This window comes from Doryrhamphus excisus, linkage group LG1 (assembly GCF_037039965.1).
Source record: "Doryrhamphus excisus strain RoL-2023G ecotype Guam linkage group LG1, RoL_Dexc_Guam_v1.1, whole genome shotgun sequence".
Taxonomy (NCBI): Eukaryota; Metazoa; Chordata; class Actinopteri; order Syngnathiformes; family Syngnathidae; genus Doryrhamphus; species Doryrhamphus excisus.
Genome location: NC_136357.1, coordinates 9,378,064 through 9,403,349, shown reverse-complemented (window position 1 = coordinate 9,403,349; position 25,286 = coordinate 9,378,064). Strand labels below are relative to the sequence as shown.

At 39.1% G+C, this 25,286-nt stretch overlaps 1 protein-coding gene across 6 annotated transcripts in view; it reads left to right on the top strand.

Moving 5' to 3' along the window:
- The window catches only part of LOC131130920 (voltage-dependent calcium channel subunit alpha-2/delta-1), a 76,580-nt gene that overhangs the window by 37,744 nt on the left and 13,550 nt on the right, over positions 1–25,286 (top strand). For 2 of the 6 annotated variants that reach the window (XM_058075074.2, XM_058075075.2), the window contains exons 8-27: positions 543–612; positions 1,847–1,897; positions 2,015–2,114; positions 8,088–8,246; positions 9,394–9,498; positions 10,272–10,350; positions 10,489–10,538; positions 10,603–10,692; positions 10,786–10,860; positions 10,948–11,028; positions 12,717–12,791; positions 12,987–13,046; positions 15,917–15,973; positions 16,085–16,156; positions 16,256–16,317; positions 16,771–16,847; positions 20,674–20,734; positions 20,834–20,925; positions 23,817–23,898; positions 24,650–24,712. In XM_058075074.2, the coding sequence (XP_057931057.2) occupies positions 543–612; positions 1,847–1,897; positions 2,015–2,114; positions 8,088–8,246; positions 9,394–9,498; positions 10,272–10,350; positions 10,489–10,538; positions 10,603–10,692; positions 10,786–10,860; positions 10,948–11,028; positions 12,717–12,791; positions 12,987–13,046; positions 15,917–15,973; positions 16,085–16,156; positions 16,256–16,317; positions 16,771–16,847; positions 20,674–20,734; positions 20,834–20,925; positions 23,817–23,898; positions 24,650–24,712 (1,561 nt within the window). Of the gene's footprint in view, positions 1–542; positions 613–1,846; positions 1,898–2,014; positions 2,115–8,087; positions 8,247–9,393; positions 9,499–10,271; positions 10,351–10,488; positions 10,539–10,602; positions 10,693–10,785; positions 10,861–10,947; positions 11,029–12,716; positions 12,792–12,986; positions 14,964–15,901; positions 15,974–16,084; positions 16,157–16,255; positions 16,318–16,770; positions 16,848–19,388; positions 20,388–20,673; positions 20,735–20,833; positions 20,926–23,816; positions 23,899–24,649; positions 24,713–25,286 lie in introns of those variants that run through there. The other 4 variants (XM_058075076.2, XM_058075078.2, XR_013627188.1 and 1 more) reach the window with 3 other exon arrangements.

Sequence of the window (25,286 nt, the reverse complement as noted above, 5' to 3'; positions counted from 1 at the left end):
CAAAATCCCAACTCCTTGCTGTGATTGCACTATACAAACCTTCTATCATCTTTGCTTAAGCCGCATGGTATTTTCTATTCATGAAGTTCCCCGTGTGGCTTCACAGTAGAGGTTTGTGTGCAATATTCAGGGATCATCACTGGCTTTGACTTGTTTTTTGTTTTTGTTTTGTTGTTTTTTTTAAACACTTAGCATGCAGAAAGAGCAGTCATATCTCATGCGTGCTTGGCTGCTTTCATACCGCCTGTCCTCACTAATGGCAGCACATAGAAACGAGCCAATGATTGTGCAAGCAATTAAATTCAGCCAGCATCTCTGTTGGTTACTCCCATGAATTATATTTATGATGGTAGAATGTAATGTTACGTGAATTATAACATTGAATTCAACATGTGTGTAATATTACCCACATGTCTGTCTGTTTTGGTCACTGCTAAGTTGTCCCCTGTGTCGTAAATAAAATAGCAATTAGTGGTTTATTTCCTACCCCAGTGTGAGTAATGTGTAATGAATACTTTTCTCCTCTCCCTCCCTCTCTGAAGCTTCTCCCTGGATGGATGCTCGTAAGACGCCCAGCAAAATTGACCTGTATGATGTACGCAGGAGACCTTGGTAAGACATACAAAAACATCATTACTTTCTCCTGGTAATGGCTCATTTCCCATTTAGGATGCTGCTTGTTGGTTTGAATATTCAGGCACAAGATGATTTTGTTTTTTACATGCATAATTATATACTATAAACGGGGTTATAAGGACAGCGGGGTAATAAGGGACAATTTTCGGGAAAATATTTTTTGAATGATTTGTTCAAGAATATGTGCTTCTTTAAAAAAACACAAACACAAAGTAGCTTCCTGTTTAACATTAAAAGGCAGAGTTACATTTAAAACATTTTCCCGAAAATTGTCCCTTATTACCCAGCCGTCCCTTATAACCCTGTTTTACAGTATGACTTTTTTTTGACACAATTTTATTTATTTTAGCGTTTCAGTGGAGTAGTATTTGCATCATTACACTGACTATATTTTTATATAAAAACATAATTATTCAAAAACCATTAAAGATACAATTTGTGTTGAAATTACCACAATTCTTCAAATCGTGATGCAAAGCATCTTTTTATATTAAAATGAGACTTCAAATTTATTTGGTTAAAATTCTCATAACCACAATATTTTTCTTGTGACTTTAATAATGTAATGAGTCCTAAAATAAGACATCGGGTCTAAGTTTAAGTGAGCCGTTCATATCACATAACTAGAATTAAGTAAAATGGTCTTGTTACAAGTTTAAATTAAGCCAAATGCTCTTACAAATAAGCTACAATTTGCCTTTGTGAGGCTAGATTTGAGCAAAATGTTATAAATTTTATATTTAAGAATATTGTTGTTTATTGGTCTTCAACAGAGGTATTCCCATAAACAAACAAACATTTACACCTATATGGACAATTCTTAGGGTTTCATGTTGAAGAAGCCAGAGTACCACTGCTGGGATGAAATGCATTATGGAAAGACATTCAGCTTGTGTGTTGTGTCTTTCTTATCCACCCTTTGACCGTTAAGTTGATGTGTGATGAGTTTAGCATTATTTGTAGGGTGTAGGGGTCAGTCAGACTGTATCATTGACTATTGACCTCTTGCCATTTTTGAGAAGCTCATTGTGAGTTCGCTTATAGCTCACGACTGGCTCCTGCCAAAGGAAGAGCTACCAGTATTTAAACAATTTGTTGTAGTTCCAAAGTAAAGCAGTCATGTCATGAGTTTTTGAACGTAGCCATAAATTAGCCGCACCACTGTATATGCTGTTTTCAAAGTTTAGGAATTTTTTTTCTGTGTATGCAGGTATATCCAAGGAGCAGCTTCTCCCAAAGACATGCTGATTCTGGTGGATGCGTGAGTTAACTTAATAACTACATTGATCTCTGTACTTCTGATTTCCCCTGATTCTAACATATTTCATTTTTTTATTTAGCTCCTTATTATATCAACCTGTCTTTTCTTTCCTTGCAGGAGCGGTAGCGTGTCCGGCTTGACGCTCAAACTGATCAGGACCTCTGTCAGCGAGATGCTGGAAACGCTGTCTGATGATGACTACGTCAACGTTGTTTATGTAAGTGTTGATAGTGCAAGTCAGGCCATGCAGGTAAGGAAACACTTCCACAAAGGTAGAAACTCCAGACTCAATTTAGATGTGCTTGTAATTCCAATGCACGAATGAAGACACCACACACACTACAATTGCTGTGTCACACAGATGGATGTTTCGCTTTTTGTCTGACCTTTCGGCACAAATTAATGATGAAAACCAAGGTTGCATGGCTATATGCACAAACGTAAAGGAATTGCACACTTGGCCAAACTGCAAGAACTCAAAGTGTATGAAGACCTAAGATGCAAGGGGAAGTCAGGGGTCTTACACAGCCCTTGATTGATTTTAACTTTGTATATAGTGTGTGTGTGCTGTACCGTTGCTTCTGAGGAAATTAAAGCCTCAAACTGGAACAAACACTGGAACCTGGAAGAAGTCATTCTTCATCTCTCTATTGCCTTTCCTTCTCAGCATCTTACCAGTTCCATTCATCTTTTTGAATTAGTGAACAATATCATTGTGCACCTTTTCGACTGTGTGTACAACAATGCAACTTTTCTCATTCTTCTCTCCTTTCACTTTCACTTTTTTCATCTACCAATCATTTTACACTTTTTCATTTATCTTCTTCTGTTTATGTCTTGAAAGACCCAATCAGGAGCCGGAGTGGCGTGTAGATATGTGCCCATGGAGGCATTTTTGTTTGTTTGTTGAGATGGGCCCAAGGATTGGAGCTGACTGCTTATACACCCTTGGGGAAGGTTTGTTTTTGGAAACAATGCATTGTTTGTCTCAGTGGACAGTGATTTGGCAGATTTGCAGTCTTCAGCATCCATTACATACTTGTTTGTGTTTCCAAGAATGGCAGGTGGAGCACGTAGAACAAAATAGAGAAGATTTATATACAGTATTGGTGTATGTTGTGTTTTATAATACTTACCATCTAAATTGAGATTGTCTCTTCTGAGCTGTTTATCATGCACAATTCAAACTTCAGTGACTCATTCAGTAAGAGACCAATCTATCGCAAGGTTTCTGAGGGAACTGCGGACAGAAGGGCATTTTCAGCATTTCACTAGGTGATTGACACGGGGCATTGGGTAGGCATCAAACTTTCCTAGATGCTGCATCTCATCTTCCCTCATGAGCGGTGATACCAGTTGTTGAGACACCCGGTCGGATCTCTGGCTGATGGGCTGACTGCCTTTGAGGCAAATGGCATGCTTGACCAGTGGCGTCTACCCTCAGGCACCCTCTGGAACACTCACTGAGCTGCTTGGTTGCATCAACCCTTCTGCTTGGACATGGTGTACGCATGGTGGAACGCAGAAGTCCAATAACAAAGCATCGCTAAGGTTCAGATGGGGGGGGGGGGGGATTTTACTTGCATTATGCAGTATGGGAAAACTATATATTTTTTAATGTTATCATATTGGTACTTGTGTATTTCTTAGACAAGTTTAGCCTTCTTTGTAAGATGACACCATTAGTCATTGTTATGTTGAGTAAAGAAGTCCTGTGATTTCCAGTGGGTTGACAAGTGTGCCGTGTGTTCTTTGTTATTGGCTCCTGCCAAAAAATGAGCAACCATATCCTCACTGACGTGCGAGCGGCACAGTATTTAAATTCATAAGCAGTAGTTCTAAAGTAAAGGAGATGTCACAAGGTTAGAACATAGCCATCAATTAGCCGCAGTGTTGAAAGTTTAAGAAAAAAGTTGTGGCTTATGCACCGGAAATTCCAGTACATGAGAACATACAGTTATGCAATTAAAACAACATATACTCTAAGTTCATCCTTGCTTTTTTTCCTCCTAAAAGCTAATTTTTAATGAGAGCAATTTGTGTGGAAAATGAGCCAAGAAATTAATTTTCCTGGTGAACATGTTTCTGTGGACATTGCTGTATTTTAGCATTAAACTGAACTTTGTCAGTGTTGTCATGACGACTAGTAATGACTTCTTAATAGTCCAAGCTGTAATACATATTAAGTGTAGACGTAGTCTGCTTAATTGCCTTCATCCCGCCCCCTAATAAATCAATTAGCAAAAGGCAAACAAATGGAGGTTGTGCTCATCAGAACTCATTTTTCTGCTCTGTGTCACCCTCTTACTATGTCTCTTTCTTCCACGGGCTCGCTCATACACACCCAGGACTAATGCACGCCACCTGGAGGTGTTGGAACTTGACATTCAATCATTAATCTCTAATGTTAGCTATGAATCCTCCCTCATTAACAGGAGCCCAGGGACCAGGTTGGCATTTGGTCAAGGAAGACACACACACGCACACTCCCACGGCAGCTGTTGTAGGTCAGAGGAATGTCTGTTGGCTACTCCTTCCCATTCTTCATCTTTACTCCTCTTTCATGTGTGATCTCTTCCCGCTACATTTTATCTATCCAGCCTGCTCAGTTAGTTTGGCTGTGTTAGCTGGTGTCAGTCCAGTGAGCAGTGCCAGAGTGCCAACTGGAGCATGGAAGTGTTCAGCAGCATTAAGGCCGGAAGATTAGCCTTCTGTCTTGTGTCATCACTAATCCAATCTTGGAATGCCTGCTGCCTCAAACACAAAAATCCAACTAACTAGTAAATAGAACTATTTGGAAGAGCACAGGTAAAGAAAACTTGGTTGAATGTATGTGTCATGAGCAGATCAACAAGATGTTGAGAGCCAGGGAATCCTTTACTCATCTTTATTATGTTTCTGTGGATAGTTTGATGCTGTTTTAAGGATTGTTTAAGGTAAAATGTTTTGCACATGATTTCTCGAGATGGCTTAACAATGTACCCAGCGTCTCAGGTCCCTCGGTACCATATCTTACACTTCCCTTGAAGGACTTCTCCCTTCACCCTGAACCAGGTGTACACCTGACTGCATACCACTTGTCTTTATGTTTTCCACGCTTTGTAATTCCGCTGTATCCAGAGCCAGTTCCTTCTTTTTTCCGCAGCACTTATTATGGCTTTGATACGCTGTTGGAGGGAATGACCTCTCACTCAGATTTTCCTCAACAGACTGGTGGTAGATGTAGCAACAACCCCCCTGCATCTAACCTCCATGGATGGAGTCATTCTTGGATGCATCTTTTGCTAGGTCAGAATACTTGTTGTTTTTTTTTCTTCCAAAGCTTCTTCAATCCCATTTTCCCATGGTACTGTCAGCTCCATGACATAAGCAAGCTTTGCTGCTGAAGACCACAGGGCCATGTCTGGCCAGAGGGTTGCTGTGATTTTGGAAAGGCGTCAGCTAGTCCAGCTGCATACTGGCCCATGTTCACAAAACAGTCCAGTGTGAAATGCCTTTGACAGATTAAAATACATTTCTTTTGCTGGTAGGGAATCAGGAACACCAACCACTTGTGCCTGATGGTGGCGTCGTTAGGAATTGTAAACAAACGTGGCTTTGCTAGCAAGTAAACAAAAGAGCAGAGCTTGCGGGAGGGCAGAGGAAGCAGAGTTTGGGGGAGGGCAGAGCGTTTATCCGGCATAGAGACAAGACCATATAAGGAGGTCTGCACCTCTGTGACATCACAAAGGGGCAGTTTTATGTAGCTTTTTGACACCCACAGTTTTGAGCCTTCCCCAACTTCTTTTAGGGCTCACTTCCAAATGCGCAAACCTCATTATCTGAAACTTTGGCATGGAGAATACAACATTTTAAATTACATCACGAGAATGCAATATTTTAACTACATTTATAGGTGAGAAAAGTGGAAAAGCATAATAGGTCCCTTTTAAAGCCTCCATCACCTTCAACTTCAACTTGTTTCACCATTGTCATTTTGGAGCTGTGTTTGTGTTTGTTGTTCCATAGTAGATCGTTCTCTAAGGGGCTTTGCTTCACAATGTCATAGCACATGTTGGAATTAATTTTTCCCTTAATGAACCGCAGTTCCCTAGACGCAAGCAGCACTCAAGCCCAGATTATATCACTGCCTCCTATAGGCAAGACAAAATTATCTTGCTGCTCACTTGTGTTTTACACAATAATGACTGTGTTTTGAGTTGTCTCAGTGGAAAGTGAATCAATTCTGCTATACAAGCTTTGTAAAGTATTGAGTATTGTAAAGTATATCTAAGTTTAAGTCTTATTTTATTGTCCCTTGAGAGGATATAATAAAATGGTTGCTGAAACAAACTTTTACAAACTTTAAGGCATTCAAAAATCAAGCTTCCACTGTGCCGCATAACATATGAGATCTCACTATTTGCCATACAAGGTGACACACCCTTTCCATTTCCCACTCTCATATTCTCTATTCACACATACTGTACTGTTCCTCGCCCTCCCACAGCCCCTTCTTACCTCTCTGCCTCAGTCTTTTTTAATAGATTATGTGACAATGGATGCGTGTGTGTGCGTCGTGGGCCATTATGCTCACCTCCATTGTATTTGTGTGTGCACTGTAGTGTGTTCGTGACCGTCTATTTGCTTTCACCTTGATTCTGGCCATTGTGATCATTGCCTTTCAGTCAAATAGAGATGTTGTTTGTCTGTTATTGTCAAAGGAGAAGCAGCTTCAAGACCGACAAGGCCACACTAGAAATGCATGCACACCCACACAGGGTCACAGGTCATTTTGCATCCCCTGCTTGGAGATTAGTTTATTTTGAGGACTCACAGAGAAACTCTGATTAGTCGATTTGTTGTGGTTTCTTATACCTCACCTTTCCAGCATTCATTGCACTTTATGTTGTATTCAACTCATCATTCATACACTTCTTAAGTCATGAAAATCAGCACTATCATTACAGCCTGGAGCACAACCTTGTGTACAAGTGTGTAGAAGACTGCTTTGATTGTTGTTGTTGTCAAGCTGAGTGCGTGTCGCATATGAATGATATGGGATGGAAATGAACCCCCCCCCCAAAAAAGAGGGTGTGCTGCATAAGATTGTTCTTATACAGCTTTCATCTTGTTACCATGGGTACCGTGTCGTTGAGCTCCAAGGATGTGAAGCAATTAGCAGGCCTTGATGAATGTATCTGTTTTCCACTGGCTCATAACAGCCAAGGCCAGGTGGGAGTGTGTGTGTTTCTGTGTGTGTCCGTATATGTACCCATTCAATGTATTTCTTGAACACATATGTTGCACATTTGGTAATTTATGCAAGAGTACATGTTTATTCCACGACCCTGATTCTGTGACGAATGTGCATATAAAGTGGTATGAAAAAGTTTGGGGACCCCTGATAATTTTCAAGATTTTCCTTTATAAATCACTGGTTGTTGGGATTAGCCATTTCAGTGAAATAGTATCATATAGCAGACCAACACAGCCATACATGAGAAGTGAAATTAAGTTTATAGCATTTGCAGAAAGTGTACAATAATTATTTAAACAAAAGTAGGGAGGTGCATAATTTTGGGCACACCAACAGAAAAATGACACAATATTGAGTAGATTGTCCTTTTGCAGAAATAAGCGCTTCCTATAGCTTCCAATGAGGGTGTAGATTCTGGTTGAAGGCTTTGTTTTACAAATTTTCTATACAAATATCTCCATTCCAGTCAGGTTTGATGGTGTCCGGTTTCCGGATGGTTTGCTCCTCAGAGTGGAACCTAACAGCTGAAATCTCTCAGCTAACTTCTGGATCCCGCCCCTAAATCATGATGTTGAACAATGTTTGCTCTCAGGGCGTTTGGCAGTTGTTTTGAGGCTACCAGGGTGCTACCCTTCATATACAAAACGGAGAACAACACCTTGAATACCTTTTCTCATGATTGGCTTCACTTGTGTATGCAGGTTTAGATTCAATGAGTTTACCAAACAAATTTTGCGTTCCAATAATTTGTGCTAAAGGAATTCAAATCAATTCACTTCTCATTTATCACTGCGTTCATCTGCTATATGAAATATTTAACTGAAATAGCTGAACCCAACAACCAGTGATTTTTTAAAAAAACCTTTTCATATCACTGTATGAGTAATTCCAACTAATTCTTTGTATGGATGTTTATATTGAAGTCATAATGCCTTGCTGTTTTTGTCACAGTTCAATACTAGGGTGAAGAAGACGGCGTGTTTTGACCATCTGGTTCAAGCCAATGTGAGGAACAAGAAGTTGCTGAAAGACGCAGTCCAGAATATCACAGCAAAAGGAATTACAAACTACACAAAGGGATTCGAATTTGCTTTTGAGCAGCTCTCTGCGGTAATATTTGATATTATTTTAAATATTTTACTCTACGTTTACTTTAGTATTTTGTTGTTGCTTTTGTCTAAAACTTTTTTTGTTATTCTTTTCATTTGTTCACAAACAAATTATTCAAAGACAAGTTAATGTGTATGAGCTGCTTTGGTATATTTGGTATATTTTTAATTTGGAACCAGCATATTACTTTCAAAAATGAGTTTTTTGTTACTTGTTACTTTCCCAAAAATGTAATTATATTAGTAACAGAATTACTCCTTATTAAATGTAATTAGTTACAGTGGAAAGTCACTTATTGCATTACTTTTTTTAAACACTTTCAAATACGTCAAAATTTTGGATTTAGCATTTTAGTGACATGTGCCGTTGAGATATTTTTTTGTATCCTATACTGTTTTCTTGAGTGTGAGCAACCACAGCTCTGGTTAAATAGCTATTTAGCTACCTATGTAGTAGTAGTGCATAATGCAGTGACTTCCGGATTGTTGCTAGAGCTATCAGTGTATAATAAAGCTTCACATTTCCCTGTTGGTAAGCGATAATGGCTTTGTAACTTTTGGAATACTAATTCAATTGATTAACTGTTACTGGACAACAATAACAATATTATTAGAGTAAGTAACGGCATTATTCTGGAAACACTGTTTAATCCTTTCTTTTATTCAGATTTGTTTGGGGTTTTTTTTACATAAAATGAATGCCAAATATGAGATTTCCCGCTAATAAAGTTTATCAAACAAGTAGCTAAGACAAGACAGTACTATTGTCTTTTGCTGCCACCTGCTGGGCTAATGTGTTACATAAGTTGAATGGCACCCCCCCCCCCTCAGTTCCTGCACTGTTCCAGTTTAAATTGACCAATTTTATTATATAAAGGTGTCAATAGGATAGAAAAAACGTAATAGCAGATTAAAAGTTATATTAGCATAATGCCTCAAGCCTCCACTTCACTTTCATATTTTCCTTGAAATGTTAAGTAAGCTGCAAAATGTGGTATATCTATTGCCATATTTCAACGTCTTTATGACTGACATCTCAGTCTTTGCTGAAAAAATATCCTAATTATACATGTTTGGTACCAGGGTATGTGCAATGTATCCAAAATCCCAATAACTGCCATGTTGGCTTTGTTTGTTTTTGCAACCAGACTAATGTGAGCAGAGCAAACTGTAACAAGATCATCATGCTGTTTACTGATGGAGGAGAAGAACGAGCCCAGGCCATACTGGAGAAATACAACGCAGACAAAAAAGTATAAGAACACACACACAATAAGCACACACACTGTTTTCCATGTTTTAAACATCATATCACAATCTGAAAACAACTCAGAGAAAGCCTTTCCCAATTGTATTATTTCCTCCAGTAGTATTCATCACAAATGTTAGTTGCTTTCACGTTTTATGTTGCTTGAGATTTGTGGAAATGCTTCCGTTTGAGCTTTTTGGAGCTCCCCTAAGGCTAAACCATCCACATCCTTCCACTTTTTATGCTGATAAAAGCCACAAATACTTAACACTTCATGGGCTACTTACCTTAAAGGCAGCACACCTAATGAAAAGCTCGGAGTTCATGTCTTTCAAATCTCAATATGAACCTCATTAATGTGAACCCATGCGCAACATTGTGTTTATGCAAATAATGTTTACACTAATATTGAAGTTACTAATACTTAATGACCTGATTGCTCATAATCAGTTAATTAGGCCTGTTATTCTTGATACATCTCCACAAAATGATTGAGATTAATCATGCAATTTCTTTAATACAACATTGTAGGGTTGTATGATTAATAACTATTTGGATGCCCTTTATGGGACAGTGAATGTTAATTGTTAGAACCTCAGCCTAATTTAACAGTGTTATTACTGGAATGCAATATATTATCATATTTGTTTGATTTTTTTTAATTCATAGAAAATTGCACTGAATTATATTTAACAAATAAAAATGCAATTAACATTTTTTCTGATTTTTTTTAACATCATTGTATGTTGCTTTGTCGGTATGGTATTAATATTCTAGGTTAGAATCTTCACCTTCTCGGTTGGGCAGCACAATTATGACAAAGGACCCATTCAGTGGATGGCCTGCTCCAATAAAGGTGCAATACAATGCATATTCACACTGTATACAATTCTAGGGAATGGGATGAAAATGCTGAACGGGGTGGGAGGTGGTGGGGGGGTTCAATGGTGATTTCGTCTACTGATGGACTTTTTGTGTGCAATTTTTAATACAGGTTATTTCTATGAGATCCCTTCTATTGGAGCCATACGAATCAACACACAGGTAAATCTTTATTTTTTATTCTATTTTTTTTACCCGTCATAACACAGTGTTTTCTGTTATATAGGAGTACCTGGATGTCCTGGGAAGACCCATGGTTCTGGCAGACAAGCAAGCCAAACAAGTTCAATGGACAAATGTCTACCTCGATGCACTGGTCTGACTTTTTTTCCCCCTGTACTTGTACAAACTTTATCTCCCATGCTCAGAAAATTCTTATGTGTGTGTGTGTTGGTTGTCCCTCACTCAGGAACTGGGTCTTGTCATTACCGGGACACTTCCTGTCTTTAATAAGACCAAGACTAAAGATGACAGGAATGGCGAGGTGCTGTGAAGTAATCACATAATCTCATGCGGCGTCAACCATAGGGTGCGGTTTATTTATCTTCATATCTCTCCCACTGTCTCTCAGCATCAAAATCAGCTCATTCTCGGCGTGATGGGGATTGACGTGTCTCTGAATGACATCAAAAAGCTCACACCACGTTTCACAGTGAGTTGAACACCATTTTTTTGGCACTACGTTCATCACACTAAATAAACTAAAAGAAGTAAACATAACATCTGATGAGGGTATAACAAAAATGCACAGTAGCGGTGTCACAAGATCTCACAAGATTAAAACATGACAAGATTTCTTTCAGAAAAAAACTGAATCATGGACACTAGGCCAGTCAAGTCAAGTCAAGTTTATTTATATAGCCCTTAATCACAAAAGAGCCTCAAAGGGCTTAACAAGCAGGCAACAGTAGATGATAGACAATAGACGACAAACGACATCCCCTGAGCTGAACCCCCATCAGGGCAAGGAAAAACTCAAAACCCATTAGGGAAAAAGAAACCTTGAGAAGGGACCGCAGATGGGGGAATCCCCCTTCTAGGATGACCAAGCTGCAATGGATGTCGAGAGGTTAACATGTGACAGTTAAATATAAACAGAGAGTATAATAGTCCAGGTCCAAGATGTAATGCCATTAGGACAGTTGGGCAGCCGCGGGTCTTGAGATGATCACCGTCCCTCTGCTGCAGCGCCTCCACAAGGTAGGCCACGTCAGATGTCCAGTTTTGTCAAGGCAACTTCCAAACAGCCTCTCCTGGACCCCCCCTCCACCGGGGGGGGGGTGGTATGGGAGAGAGAAGGAGCGGCAGTCAAAACAGGCAGGGAATATTTTTAACTAAACGCTAAAGTATAGAAATGAGTCTTAAGTCAAGACTTGAACATTTCTACTGAGGTAGCAGCTCTAATATTAACAGGTAGAGCATTCCACAACGTTGGGGCCCGAATGGAAAAGGCTCTAGAGCCCGCATACTTCTTTCTGGCTCTCGGGATAGTCAAAAGACCGGCGTGTTGTGAGCGTAGGTTTCTAGACGGAGCATAGGGTACAATTAGGTCAACCAGATAAAAAGGTGCCAACCCATGTAATATTTTAAACCAGAAGCAGTACCTTAAAGTCACATCTTAAATGAACTGGGAGCCAGTGCAGGTTGGCTAGTATTGGAGAAATATGGTCACACTTACATGTCCTTGTAAGAAGTCGCGCTGCAGCATTTTGTACTAACTGCAAGCTTTTGAGACTCGCCATTGGAAGACCAGAAAGCAGTACATTACAGTAGTCAAGGCGAGACGTGACAAATGCACAATACACACAAAACACACAATAATTAAAAATGAAATTGATGATTTTGTCGGTTTCAGTTTTTTGCCATGTGCATGTGTGTCTTTTTTTTGAAGGTTCATACTGTACATTGGTTTCAGCACCTTGGCGAGTTGGTTCTATAGTTTCACAGCATGAATAGAGTGACCCTTTTGTCAGTCATACAGTCTCTTTGGGTGGTGACGGGGCCAGGAGCATACACACAGAATGCAAAAGAGTGTAATGTAATTCCATTACATTCGGAAATTTGCAATATATTGTTATGTGCATTTATGTGTACTTTTCTTAAAAGTAATGTTAAAATCGTGTATTGTCTCCTCTTATCTCGCATACCATCTTATCTTGTGACGTAACGTATAGGTAAACAAAAGATGTTCAGCAAAATGGGCCTTGCTGTGTCCTGCATGTGCAAACCACTGCAGTGGCACACTTCCAAAAAATTGTGACTACTGATTAGGGGACAGACTTGGTTAGCATTACAGTATGCATGCACTGTAATTCTCCTTCCTGTGCTTTCTCCATCCAGATTGGCCCGAATGGATACTATTTTGCCATTGATCCAAACGGCTATGTACTGTTGCACCCCAATCTCCAACCAAAGGTACAGCATTCACTTTTTCTTTTTGCCACTGGGAGTTTTTTGGTATGTTGATAACATTCTGTAACTCGTTGGGGGACAAGTCTTCGGCAGCAGTTGCTAGTTTGGATGCAAAAATCTCTAGACCATAAAATCCAACACGGCTCCTCATGGGTCAGTACGGTACTTTTTTTTACACTTTTCCATGATTGCATCTAGAAAAGGATCCATAACAGGAGTCTCAGGCTCAATAATAAGTATGCTGTCACATTTCACGAGGTGAGATCAGGTAGAGGGTGTTTAAGATAGAAGTAGAAGTAGTGGATAAACAAGTGAGGTAGAGTGAGTCCTTCTCCTTTTCAATTAGGACCTCATAAGCTCCAATAATACTGTAGGTACACACATGGACAAAATTGGTGGGACTCTCCGCAATGGTCACTGAAATACCTTGAATACGACAAAAGTAACAAAAAATTAATAAAAAATCATATGAAATTTAAGCAATTAAAGTCAGACTGCTTTTCAACCATGCTTAAACAGAGTTATTTTAAAAATAAACCAATGAAGCAGGCCTGGACAAAAATGATGGTACCCCTAGAAAAGACTTCACAGGGGACTACACTCTACCATCAGTTAGTGGGATGATATTTAGGGCGACAGGTAAAGACTGTGCTGTCTGGTGATATGTGTGTTTCACACTCAACATGGACCAGAGGACGCAAAGGAAAGAGTTGCCTCAGGTGACTCGAAAGAAAATTATAGACAAGCATGTTAAAGGTAAAGGCTAAAAGACCGTCTCCAAGCAGCTTGATGTTCCTATGACTACAGTTGCACATATTATTCAGAAGTTTAACCTCCCTGGATGTGGTTGTGGGAGGAAAATTGATGACAAATGAAAGAGACAGATAATACGAATGATAACAAAGCAGCCCAGAAACACTTAGAAAGATAGAAATGTGAACTTCAAGCTCCACCTGTTGTTGAACCAAATTGGACTTAATGGGAGACGGCAAAAGGAGGAAACCATTGTTGAAAACAAATCATAAAAAAGCCAGACCGGAATTTGCCAACTACATATTGACAGGCCACAAAGCTTCTGGGATAATGTTCTATGGACAGACGAGACACAAATGGAACTTTTTGCCAAGGCACATTAGCTCTATGTTCACAGAGATGAAGCATATCAAGAAAAGAACACTGTCCCTACTGTGAAACACGAACGAGGCTCTGTGATGTTCTCAGGCTGTTTTGCTGCATCTGGCACAGGGTGTCTTCAGTCTGTTCAGCGTATAATCAAATCTCAAGACTATGAAGGGATTCTAGAGAGAAATGTGTCAGAAAGCTGGGTCTCAGTCGAAGGTCATGGGTGTTGCAACAGGACAACGACACACAACGCAACTAAAAACACCCAAAAATGGCTAGAAGGAAAACATTACACTATTCAAAAGTAACCTTCGATGAGCCCTGACCTAAATCCTATTGAGCATCTTTGGAAGGAGCTGAAACATGCCATCTGGAAAAGGCACGCTTCTAATCTGAGACAACTGTTTGCTCACGAGAAGCGGGCCAAAATACCTGCTGAGTGGTGCCAAACTCTCATTGACTGTTACAGGAATCTTTGATTGCAATGGTATTAAGTTAAGGGTACCATCATGTTTTTCCAGGCCTGTTTCATTAGTTTTTTTTGTTGTTGAAATAATTATTTTGAAGCATGGTTGAACAGAAATGTCTGACTTCCATTGCTCGTTCATAGATTTTTTTACATTTATTATTACTTTTGTCATATTCAAGTTATTTCTGTGACCATTGTGAGTTTTTCTTTCATTAACCAAAAGGTACCAACAATTTTGCACCTGCAAAGATCCATTGCAAGAGCTGTATCAAAAATGTGTCCTATGCAAAAAAAAAAAGAAATCATAGAACAATTTGAAGTCTTTTGACAATTAATATTGTGACACGACTCTTACATGGACATTAAACATTCCCCTCCCCTCTTTTTATTCCTTCCCGTCTCTAATCATTTCCTTTTTCTCCTTTCCTTGTCGTTCTTCAACATGTTTGATGTCTTATTCTGTGTCATGCATCATTGCTAGCCCTTGATCATTTATTCCTTTTTTTTATATTCCTCTCTCTTATTCATGCTGAGATGCATCATCTTTCATTGCCGCTCCATTGCATTTGTACTTGCCACCAAAAGTAAGAAACTCATGCAATATGGTTATGCCATTGAATATTTTACACACTTCTTATCCATGCGTTTAATATATATATATATTTTTTGTATTTAATTGGGTTTGCTGTGTAAAAAAAAAGAGGACAGTAGTGTCCTTTCATTCCATTGGCATCATCTCATCTGGCACAAATAAGAGCAATACAATAGGACTATAATACTGCAGATTCCATTTTATACCATAATAAAGCCATTCATGTCTGTCTATTTTTCATTTTAAACACTTCTCTGATTTACTTTATACTTTTCATGCCTTACATTTAGACTGGCCCAGAAATATGAAAGAACATTGTTGTGCAAATGACGTAGAGGCTCTTATATAAGGTAATTATATCCAGTGACATTAAGATGCTAAATGATATAAAAATCTTTGGGGTCAGCATGGGGAAAAATGTCTCCTAATACAATTCCCTGCACCTTAAGATAGTGACATAATTATTTTTCCAATTTTTATTTGTAATCATCAAATTGTAACTTTTACTTCCTGGAGATGCTTTAGGAGGCCTTCACTGTTGTAAGTGAAAAGCAGGGTCTGTTGGCTTGAGACCACTGACCAATACTACAGCAGCAAGAATATTGGTGTGTCATTGTCTTAAACTATCTTCATGAACATACAGTACGTACCGAGGGTGTAAACCAGGTGCAGTGGTGGCATTCAGGAACAGATAAACCAGCCCTTCGATTGGCTGGCAATCAGTCCAGGGTGTGCCTCGCCCCGGTATAGAAATTAGATGGATGTATAGATATTTAAGTCTGGTGTACTTTTAAAATACTGCCTAGCTAAGAAAAAAAAGACCATGTAATATTTTTATAGTAGATTTTGCTGAAAAGCGGACATTTTTTTTGTCACACAAGTGATGATATTTATGATTTTAATGACCAAATTATAATCATATCTCTATAGAATCCTAAATTCCAGGAGCCTGTGACGTTGGACTTTCTGGATGCTGAGCTGGAGAACGACATTAAAGTAGAGGTAGTTGTAAATACATAAATATGTGTCATGTTTATGAGGTAGTTCTTAAGTAGTGGTACAGAACCTTTGTACAGGTACAGTAAATCAAATAGTATCGGTCTCACCTTGCAGATTCGGAGAATGATGATTGATGGTGAGACGGGCGAACGCACCATTCAGACACTGGTGAAAACTCAGGATGAGGTGAGAGATTTTTATTTTTTTTTTAATATGAGTAATTTAATTACTAAGCAAAAGCTAAATGGCAATTGCTTGTCCAATCACGGATGTTACCTCTTGTAGAGATACATTGATCGAGGAATCAGAACCTACACATGGGCACCCGTCAATGGAACTGATTACAGGTGAGTCACCAAAAGTAGATGTTTTATGTTCTGTTCAGGTCTCTTGAGGACCGATGATGCTACTTCAGCCACAAGGGGTCACTACTGTATAGTGTTTGATGCCAGGATTTCCTTGCACTATTTACAAACAGTTATCCACTCACACACTGTAATATCATGTGTTTTTGTGGCCATTTCACATTAAAAGGAAGTGCCATATCTGTGAATAAAATATGTATAAAAGCACCAAAAAACTCCAGGCACATATCCTGCTCCTTAAAACAAAACAAGTTGTCTGTTTGAAGCTGCTGACTAAAGACATATAAATGTTGTAAAAGGTCACAAATTGGCTCTAATCTATATGAACAGCTTGCTAGTTACTAGCTCAATAGAAAAAAAACCCTTTTTGTTTATTGGAAATTTCACACACATTATTATTATTATGACTATTGACTTTGATGATCTTTTCTGCAGCCTGGCCCTTGTTCTGCCCAAATACAGCGAACACTTCATTCAAGCCAAACTGGGTGATGACATCAAACAAGCAATGTGTGAGTACCACACAGTCTATCATGAAGTAAACAGCTCTTTTATTTGTCTTTTAATGGCCCTACTTGGGTCACTACTGTTGCTTCCCAGCTGGAAACGCAGCCACTCCTTAGCTCGCATCAAGCGCATCCCCATTGTGCTTTTCTTTTGTAGTGTAACCTAGTGGTCAGTGGCCATGCACTCCCATGCATGCTGAAGCACAGGATCTTCTTGTCAGTGACCCAACCCAAGTGTGCTGTGCTTCTTTTGATCCTCCCTAACTTGTATTCTTCTGCCACACTTTTTGTTCTGACCCTCTTTCACCTCCCTATGTTCAGCTTTTCATGCGTTACCAGTTTGTACCGCACAAGTACAAATTATGAACATGCTTGTTAATGTACTATGAAGCGACTGCACGTGTGATGTACCTTGTACTAAGGCCATCTTATATCAAAATTAAATCAAAATCAGTAATGTTCTTTCAAAATAATTTAATTTAACGCCCTGTTTAAACTTGTATTTTGAATTTTGTATTTGCTTTTTAACACAGAGTAAAATATCACTCCTTATGTTTCTATGTCAAAATGGAAAAAAATGATATTACTACTAGGGGTGTCAACTCGCAAGATGAAACCATGCACAAGGTTAGGTCCACATAAACAAGACAAGACGAGGTTTTAACATTCATTTTAAGAACAGTGCAATGAAGAAATACGACAAGACAAACAAACTTTGTTATATGTATTGTCACAAACCAAAGCAGGTGTGTTTTGAAATGTGTATTGTGCCACAATAGCCAATAGTACATTTACACTTCATCTATGTGATCGGTATTGGCCAATTTTATCAGCATTAAACCCTGATCATAGCATCCCTAATAATAAATAATAATATGTCATAAAAATTTCCTTAAATGCAGTTGCGGAATTGGCCTTTGTTACATGTATTTCCTCACAGGCAATTAATTTTGTCTGTCATGTTGCCAGGTGACAAGGAGTACAAGGTCTGCCTTCTTTCAGACTGGCAATGCACGGCGATACTTATGTACAATCTGAGATGCGCACATGAGATTTAGAACAACTGACACTTCCTGATTTTCACTTTTACTGCAAAACTCTACTCACTGAATATAGCGAGCAAGTTGTTAACACAGATCTGTTATGTATGAGGTTTGTTAGCAGCAGTGATGGCTGGTCCTTGTAAAGTGCGTTCAGCCAAATACAATGAGTGTAAATACAACCGCTCTATGATTAAGGGTGCAGACAAGTCCGAAGTATGTGTTTTGAGCTTACAATTCTAAGTAAATTTGATCAAATGTAGATTTACTACAGCTGTCCCCACTAACCATTTTTTGGTCTCGGGAACATTCAACAACAGAACAAACAGCCACACATCATTCGCAGACGCTGAGAACTCAGAGGTTGGTTGAATTACAAGGTTTATAGTGTGCGACCCACATGTGTTGTTGCAATGATGCCTTGCACACGGCTACTTCCGTATTATTATATTATCATTCATAGCAGCAATGCCATAGTTCATGATTTGATTGGCTTCTCGCAAGACAGATTTTCTGCAAATGGGATATTTCATCATGTCTTATGAGACCTCCTGATATTTTCGAATTAATGTATTAAGTGACATTTTAGCGAAGTGTTTACTCAAAACATGCAACAGTTTTACCGTGTACCATTTTGTTGGTTTTGCAACATTTTGCACTTTGCACATTTTGTGAGTGCATGCTTGTGTGCCTGTACAGGCTGGCAAAAAGCTGTCCCTGAGACGTAATGTCCCATTTTCCACCCTGCACACAAGTACGGGACAGTCTGGCAAAATACAGACAGAAATGTAAGGGATTCTCAGACAGACTGTAGGACAGAGCTCTGATTTTGAACACTTTCCGTAAATTGACAAAAATGGCTGCATAAAATGAAAGCTATGCACTGCAGTGTGAGAACAATGCAGCCCAAAGGTCATTTTTGCAGCTTGTTCATTGTTCTTTCTCATGAGATATTACACTAATTTGTTTGTCAACTATAACACAGAGTTTACATAGCTTGTAGGATTGGATTGGTTTCATTGAAGTGCATTCTTAGATTTTTCTGTATATATCAATGTTTTTTGGGGTTTTTTTTAGAATTGTATTTATTGGAGAATTACCTGCGAGTAGATTGCAATTTTATTTTATTAATTTTATTTAATAACAACAAGAGAATTTGGGGAGAAAAAAGTTGTCTCTCTGCACAAAAAAATCCCAAAACTATAATATAAATACTAGAATGCTTTTAATATCATAAGTCAATGTTTTATGTACAACATATATTTTACATTTTAGCATTGTTTTTCAAGTACACAATTTGGGGGAAATTCTACTACTACTTTTCACCATTTTCTTTTCAGTTCTGGTTTCTCTTTGTAGAATTTTCCACTAATAAGCTAATTGGTGCTTAAAAATTACACTGATGATTATAAACACACAAATCTAGTTGCTATATGTTGTGATTTGTGTCTTGGTATTCTGACTTTGAGGCATGTTCTTCTCTGTCTTCTTTGCTGGACATATACAGCATCAACTTGGGGCAAGTACTTACTTTTCTGTGTCATTCTTTTGCATTGTGATGTTCCTTTTCCTGCTTGAATACATTTATGCCGTTCAAAAAGTGTGTGATTGTTACGTTTAAAATTCTGTTGCTGATGGCGCGATGAATTACTCTTCTTTGAAAAAGCTTAAAGATGCCTCACAGGGTATTATTAGTGGTAGAAAAACACGACTTCAGCTTAAAAAACATCTGTCTTTGGTGAATTTTCATCACTTTGATGTGTCTCCACAAAGTACTGCTGGCTAATGGCACCGTTATCCCAATAGATGAGATTTTGACTGAGTGATTTGGCCTTTGTGTCACTACCTCCCTGCCATAAAGAGTCTGTCAACGTTTACAGGGTTGTTAAAGACCGAAAAACTCACGGTGACGCTTTGCTACAGAGAGCGAGGCAAGGACTTGAAAATTTGGTGTGCGGCAGTCTAAAGTTTCATTCCACAGCCAGACCACCAATACATCAACACATCTCTGTTTTCTCCCTACTGACGCATAAGAGATTGTCTTCATGCTGGATAAACATGCATGCATAGAACGGGGGTGCTATATATACTGTATATGAGCGACATGGTGCATTGCAGCCCATAAAGAAACAGGCAATGAATCTGCCCATCATATTTTTACATGAAGGACGTCGTTTCATCCTTGCACCACATTTCCATGACAATGTTCAAAGTGGGCGCTCAGTGATGGCTTTTGCAGACAGCACCACGCCGCTAAGTACACTCTAAAAGTCCAAAACGTCTTCACTTTAAGAGAGTGGTAGTGAATGATGATCATCGACGCCTGTCTTGCCATTTATAAGATTTTAAGCATAGATCTGATCTGAGAGAGATTTTCTTTTTATGACATGCTAGTTCTCCTCTGATATTGTATTTTATATGAGGCTATTATCCCAGGTATCACGACTACATCTTTTTCACTTTCTTCTCCTCCTCTCTTTCTTCATGGGGGTCACAGGGCAAACAGGCAAGTATTTCAGTCTTTGTGAGCTTCCACCCATCACCCCTTTGTCTTTACCTAGCACTTCATATCTGTGCAATATTTCATGTGTCCATGTCAATGTGTATGGGACTGGTTGTCATATTCATGCATATTTAGTCATATCTAATGCAATTCCGTATTTTCATGAAAATATAGTAGAACCCCTAAAGTTTACTCAAACTTTATGACTTCAAAGGTTTCATAACCTCATTGTGAAAGGTGGCAACATTTCCATCACCCATTTGCATTTTTATATGTGTGTTTTCCAAAGTGATGGAAACCATCCAGCTGGAGAACTTTGATGAATTTGGTTACACCTTCATCGCTCCACGGTGAGTGGAGATATTTTTTTTTCACCTTTAAGAGTCTTGTTGAGCATGCCGGAGCAAACATGGTGCTGAGAGTGAAACTGACGGTTGCTGTTTCTTCAGGGAGTACTGCAAAGAGCTGAAGTTGTCACTCAACAACACCCAGTTTCTCCTTGAATTCAACCAGTACATTGATAGGAACACTCCAGATGCATGTGAGTCATGCATCACTTTGTTTTGTTTTTAAACCCAACATATTAGCAAATAATAGTGTTTCCACCTGATGTTGCCTTTATCAATGTACATTGTGGAGCACTGCTGTGTGTTTGTATCATTATAACACTGGAGACATGTGTGTATGTACTGTATGTGTGTGTGTGTGTGTGTGTGTGTGTGTATGCATGCGTGGTGACGTCCCCAATCTTCCCCAGTGGTCAGCGTCTGAAAGGCAGATCATGACTCTGCTAATTTGATTAGTCAGGTCTGAGCAGGGTGACATCAGGCTGATCGACTTAGCTTCCTAGAAGCCTTACGTTGTCATTCTGCACAGTGACTCATAGTGTTTGATTGGTCATCTTCTAATGGATCTCACCCCTGGTATAGCTTACCGCCATTATCCCCTGCTAATGGATACAGCTATTCCTGATCCATTTGAAGCCAAGGTCACACTCAGGTCTTGTCCTACAACTGCCTTTGAATAGTTTTGTGTCTTAAAGAGCAGTTGAGAACGCTTTACAGTGTATGCATAAAACAAAAAGTGCATAAAGTTGTGTATTGATTATTTCTCTGTTAAAACAATGCTTCTTGTCAGTACATGACAAGAAAGCAAGTACATGTAAAACTGGCAAAACTCCAAGATGACACAGCACTTTTTTTTTTCAGAGAACCCCTAAGATTTGGAGTGGCCTGCCAATGGTCCTAATGAGGGTTGGGCATCATTTGAATTTTAATAATCCGGGTTCCGATTCCTCTACAGTTCCTAGGAATTCTCAATTACGATGATTTTAAGATGTCTAAATGAGGGTGTTAACCATAGCTCTTCTTGGATGAAAGATCAGAATTTTTTCACATTTGTTTTAATGATACGTATGAGCTTTTTATCAATTTTTTTTTAAATATGTTTCGTTCTGAAAAGTCATTCTAAAAATGTTGGTGTAAACTGTTTTTTCATGATACTAGGAATCAAAAAACAAACATTTGAATGATCTCAGGAAAATCGCTATATTAATCCTGGTCTCTGCAGATGCTAATGTCAGCCCAACTCAGTGTGGATGCATGACAACTCCTAGAATGCCATCCGGTGTTTTCCCTACTAGTATATGAGGGAGGGCGCCCCATCCCCCCAAGAAGATAGTGGATTAATGTTTAGATACATTTTTATTATAAAAGGTGGTGCTTAGCAAATATAACTCTCAAGGAGCAATCATGATGCAGATGACAATGCCTTGCGTGTGCATGTGTTCGCATGTTTGTGTCTATGTTCTTCAGCTACTCCAGTGGCTGTGTACCTAAGTGAGGAGTGTCAAACTCAGGTCTGGGGGGCCAAATTTGGCCCCTCAATGCAATTTAAACCGGCCCACAAAACTGTTTGGAGAATAGCATTGAGTTGGTCCACCAATTCTTCCAGTATAAACCACTCTGCCATTTTCATTTTAAATACACAATGTACCTAGCACAAAATTCACAATCAATGTTAATAAGGGTGCCAGATTCACACCAAAAGTCAATAATTTAACTTTACATGACTAAAAACAACAACACTTTATCTATTCCACCCAGTCTGTACAAAAAACACTTTAAAAGGCATAAGAAGTGATCACTTTAACTACTTGCGAGGAAATGCTGCCCATTCCACAGATGCAAACACTTCTAGGTTATATATCTCACAGACTGTCCCATCCATCAATTTTCTATGCTAGATCGAGTTTGACACCCCTGACCTAAGGGAAATCTGCCATCCCAGAGCAATGTGCGGTTCTTCCACACGCCACAGGAGCTCCTGACCGTTAAATGAATAAATTGTAAAACTGCCAACACACCACCAAACAAGAGTAAATAGCAACAGCATGATAATCTGTTTGACACAATGGTTTAAATGTTTATACAGTGAAACCTCGGTTTTTGCATGCCCCAATTTTCCAAGGATTCAGTTTTTGATTAAGATAGTTGATTAAAATATGTCTTGTTTTTTTTTCTTACACTGTCTCCATTATTTTATGGCAAAACAATGCCCCAACAAAGCATAATAGTACATGCATTTGTGACTCAGGGCTCTCTTTTGTGCTGCACCACAAGGTGGCACAGTGTGGCGGAACGTGGTGCACCCCGTGTAGTGGTAATTTTATCCAGCGCACCACTGTGCACAGCCACTTTGGTAATCTGGTAGGATGAGCTGAGCGTAGATGGGCGTGGCAGTGCACCATAGGGAGGTGTCCACATTTTCATCTTGGCACAGTGAAAATTTTGTGACACAATAGTGCGCTGAAGGTGCGCTGAAAGCTCGCCAGCTCCGACCTGGTTGATTTTTGGCTCTCCTTGACACTCTTTGAATAAATGTAAGTCAGTCGGTGTCTTAAGGATTTACCTGGGATTTTCCGATGTAAAGGCCCGAAAGTAAGCATAGTAGGTCTCCTCTAAAGTTAAGTTTGTAATGGACTCAAGTGACATGGCATCCGCATGGCTATTCCATTCCTTTCACCCCCATCTCTGTGTTTGCTAGTCTTCAATAAAGATAAAGTTGATTTTAATTTTGCTTTGTTTTCTTTATGTTAAATATACAACGGTTTTCATATTTTGGTTTTTGTCTGACCTTTTGGGATGGATTAATGACGAAAACCGAGGTTCCACTAAATAAGGAAACTGTCCTAATATGAATCAGTCCGACATATAAATGACATTAATTTGTTCAACTTTAACCTCCATAACTCTTTCTTCTTCCCTTTACTTCTCATCACTCTTCTTCTTCTTGACAGCCATAAGGCTAATTTAGTTCACTTCCCTGGCATTAGACTGCCATTGTTGTCATGAGCACACTCTCCCTGTTAGTATTACTATGGTGAAGAAATGATGTGCATGATATGTAGACAAGATCTGTCTTTAATCATAGGTAATGTGTCCCTTGTGAGTCGACTAATCTTGGATGCCGGTCTGACAGCTGAGCTGGTTGACTTGTGGAAAGAGCAGAAAGTGTGAGTGCCAAACTTTCTATGACTCAAAGATGTAATCATGCTGCTTTATTTTTGAAGTGAAAATCTCTGTCCTACACACACGATTACAAAGCTGACACTCAGGCCGTGCACAATTTACTCACAAAATTAGTGGTCGACAAAGCAAAATATGCTTATTGCTGATTGAATGACTCTTCCAAAAGATGTGTAGAAATGTTCCATATCCCATACTGTTTCCTACCATGGTAAACCCACTGATGGTTAAGGAATGCATGCAAAATGTTAAATACTATATCAGGTTTGCACTAGAGAAGTTTTGTCCAAATTGAGGTTCTTATTCCTGCATAAGTTCTTGGCACATATGCAAACCCATGCAGAAATTCAAAAGGAGGGGGCAATCCTGCCGCAACATACACCACAAACATGTCGAAAATGCTACATTTCAGGTAATAATAGAATTAAAGTGATGGAAATGGAAAAATACATTATACTTAGAGGTGTTTCTACTGTATGGATTACTTCATGAAATGCACATATTGTTATATTAGCACCTCTTTGGAAGTGTCCTGTAGTGAACCCTAAAGTCAGTGGGGATATGCACCAGTTCGCCTGTGGACCTGTACGGGATAAGCAGTTAGCAGTCTCCAAAGGTCCTTTGTATATTGTCAAAGAATTCGTCCTGTGAAAGTCGAGAGTGTCTTTTCCCCAACTGCGACTCACAGATTTACTATTTGTCAGCGCAATACTTGACCATGTTTTTCCATCCTGTCAGGAACGGGACAGTCGCCAGATTTGTAGCCACAGATGGAGGGATCACAAGAGTCTTCCCAAGAAGGTACCCGCTCAACTTTCTCCTCTTCAACTCTCTGGCACTGCAAAACTACTACACAAGCTTTGGCCAATTATCTCGGCATGCAACTGTGTGCTGTGAAAATTGAAATGGACTGTGATATTTTTAGGTTGGCTGCTTTTCTTGTCTGCTTTGTTGAGTTATTTTCTTAAAAGTGCAGGATTGGGTCCATGCAGGATATGGATAAATCCACAGATCCAGCACCCACATTTGATTCAAGTTTCTTTTTGTTAGTTTAGTCTTGGGTTTCAAACATGTAAATGTGTGATAAATGAATGAATAATCTGCCAAACAAGCCAACATAACATACCGTAATTTCAGCTGCAGAAGCTGCTACTTTTTTTTCGTAAACTTTCAACCCTCCTTTACAGTTGCTGCAATGCTGTCAGCCTCCCTCTGTGCTCCTCTGACTCCCTCTGGTGGACAGAGGCAGCATTGTAGTGCCATCCATCCATCCATCCACGCATTTTCAATACCGCATGTCCTCCAAATAAATGCTTTGCTCTGATTACATGCGTTTAACATTATGGAATAACATTACAATATTTGTTTTTTTATT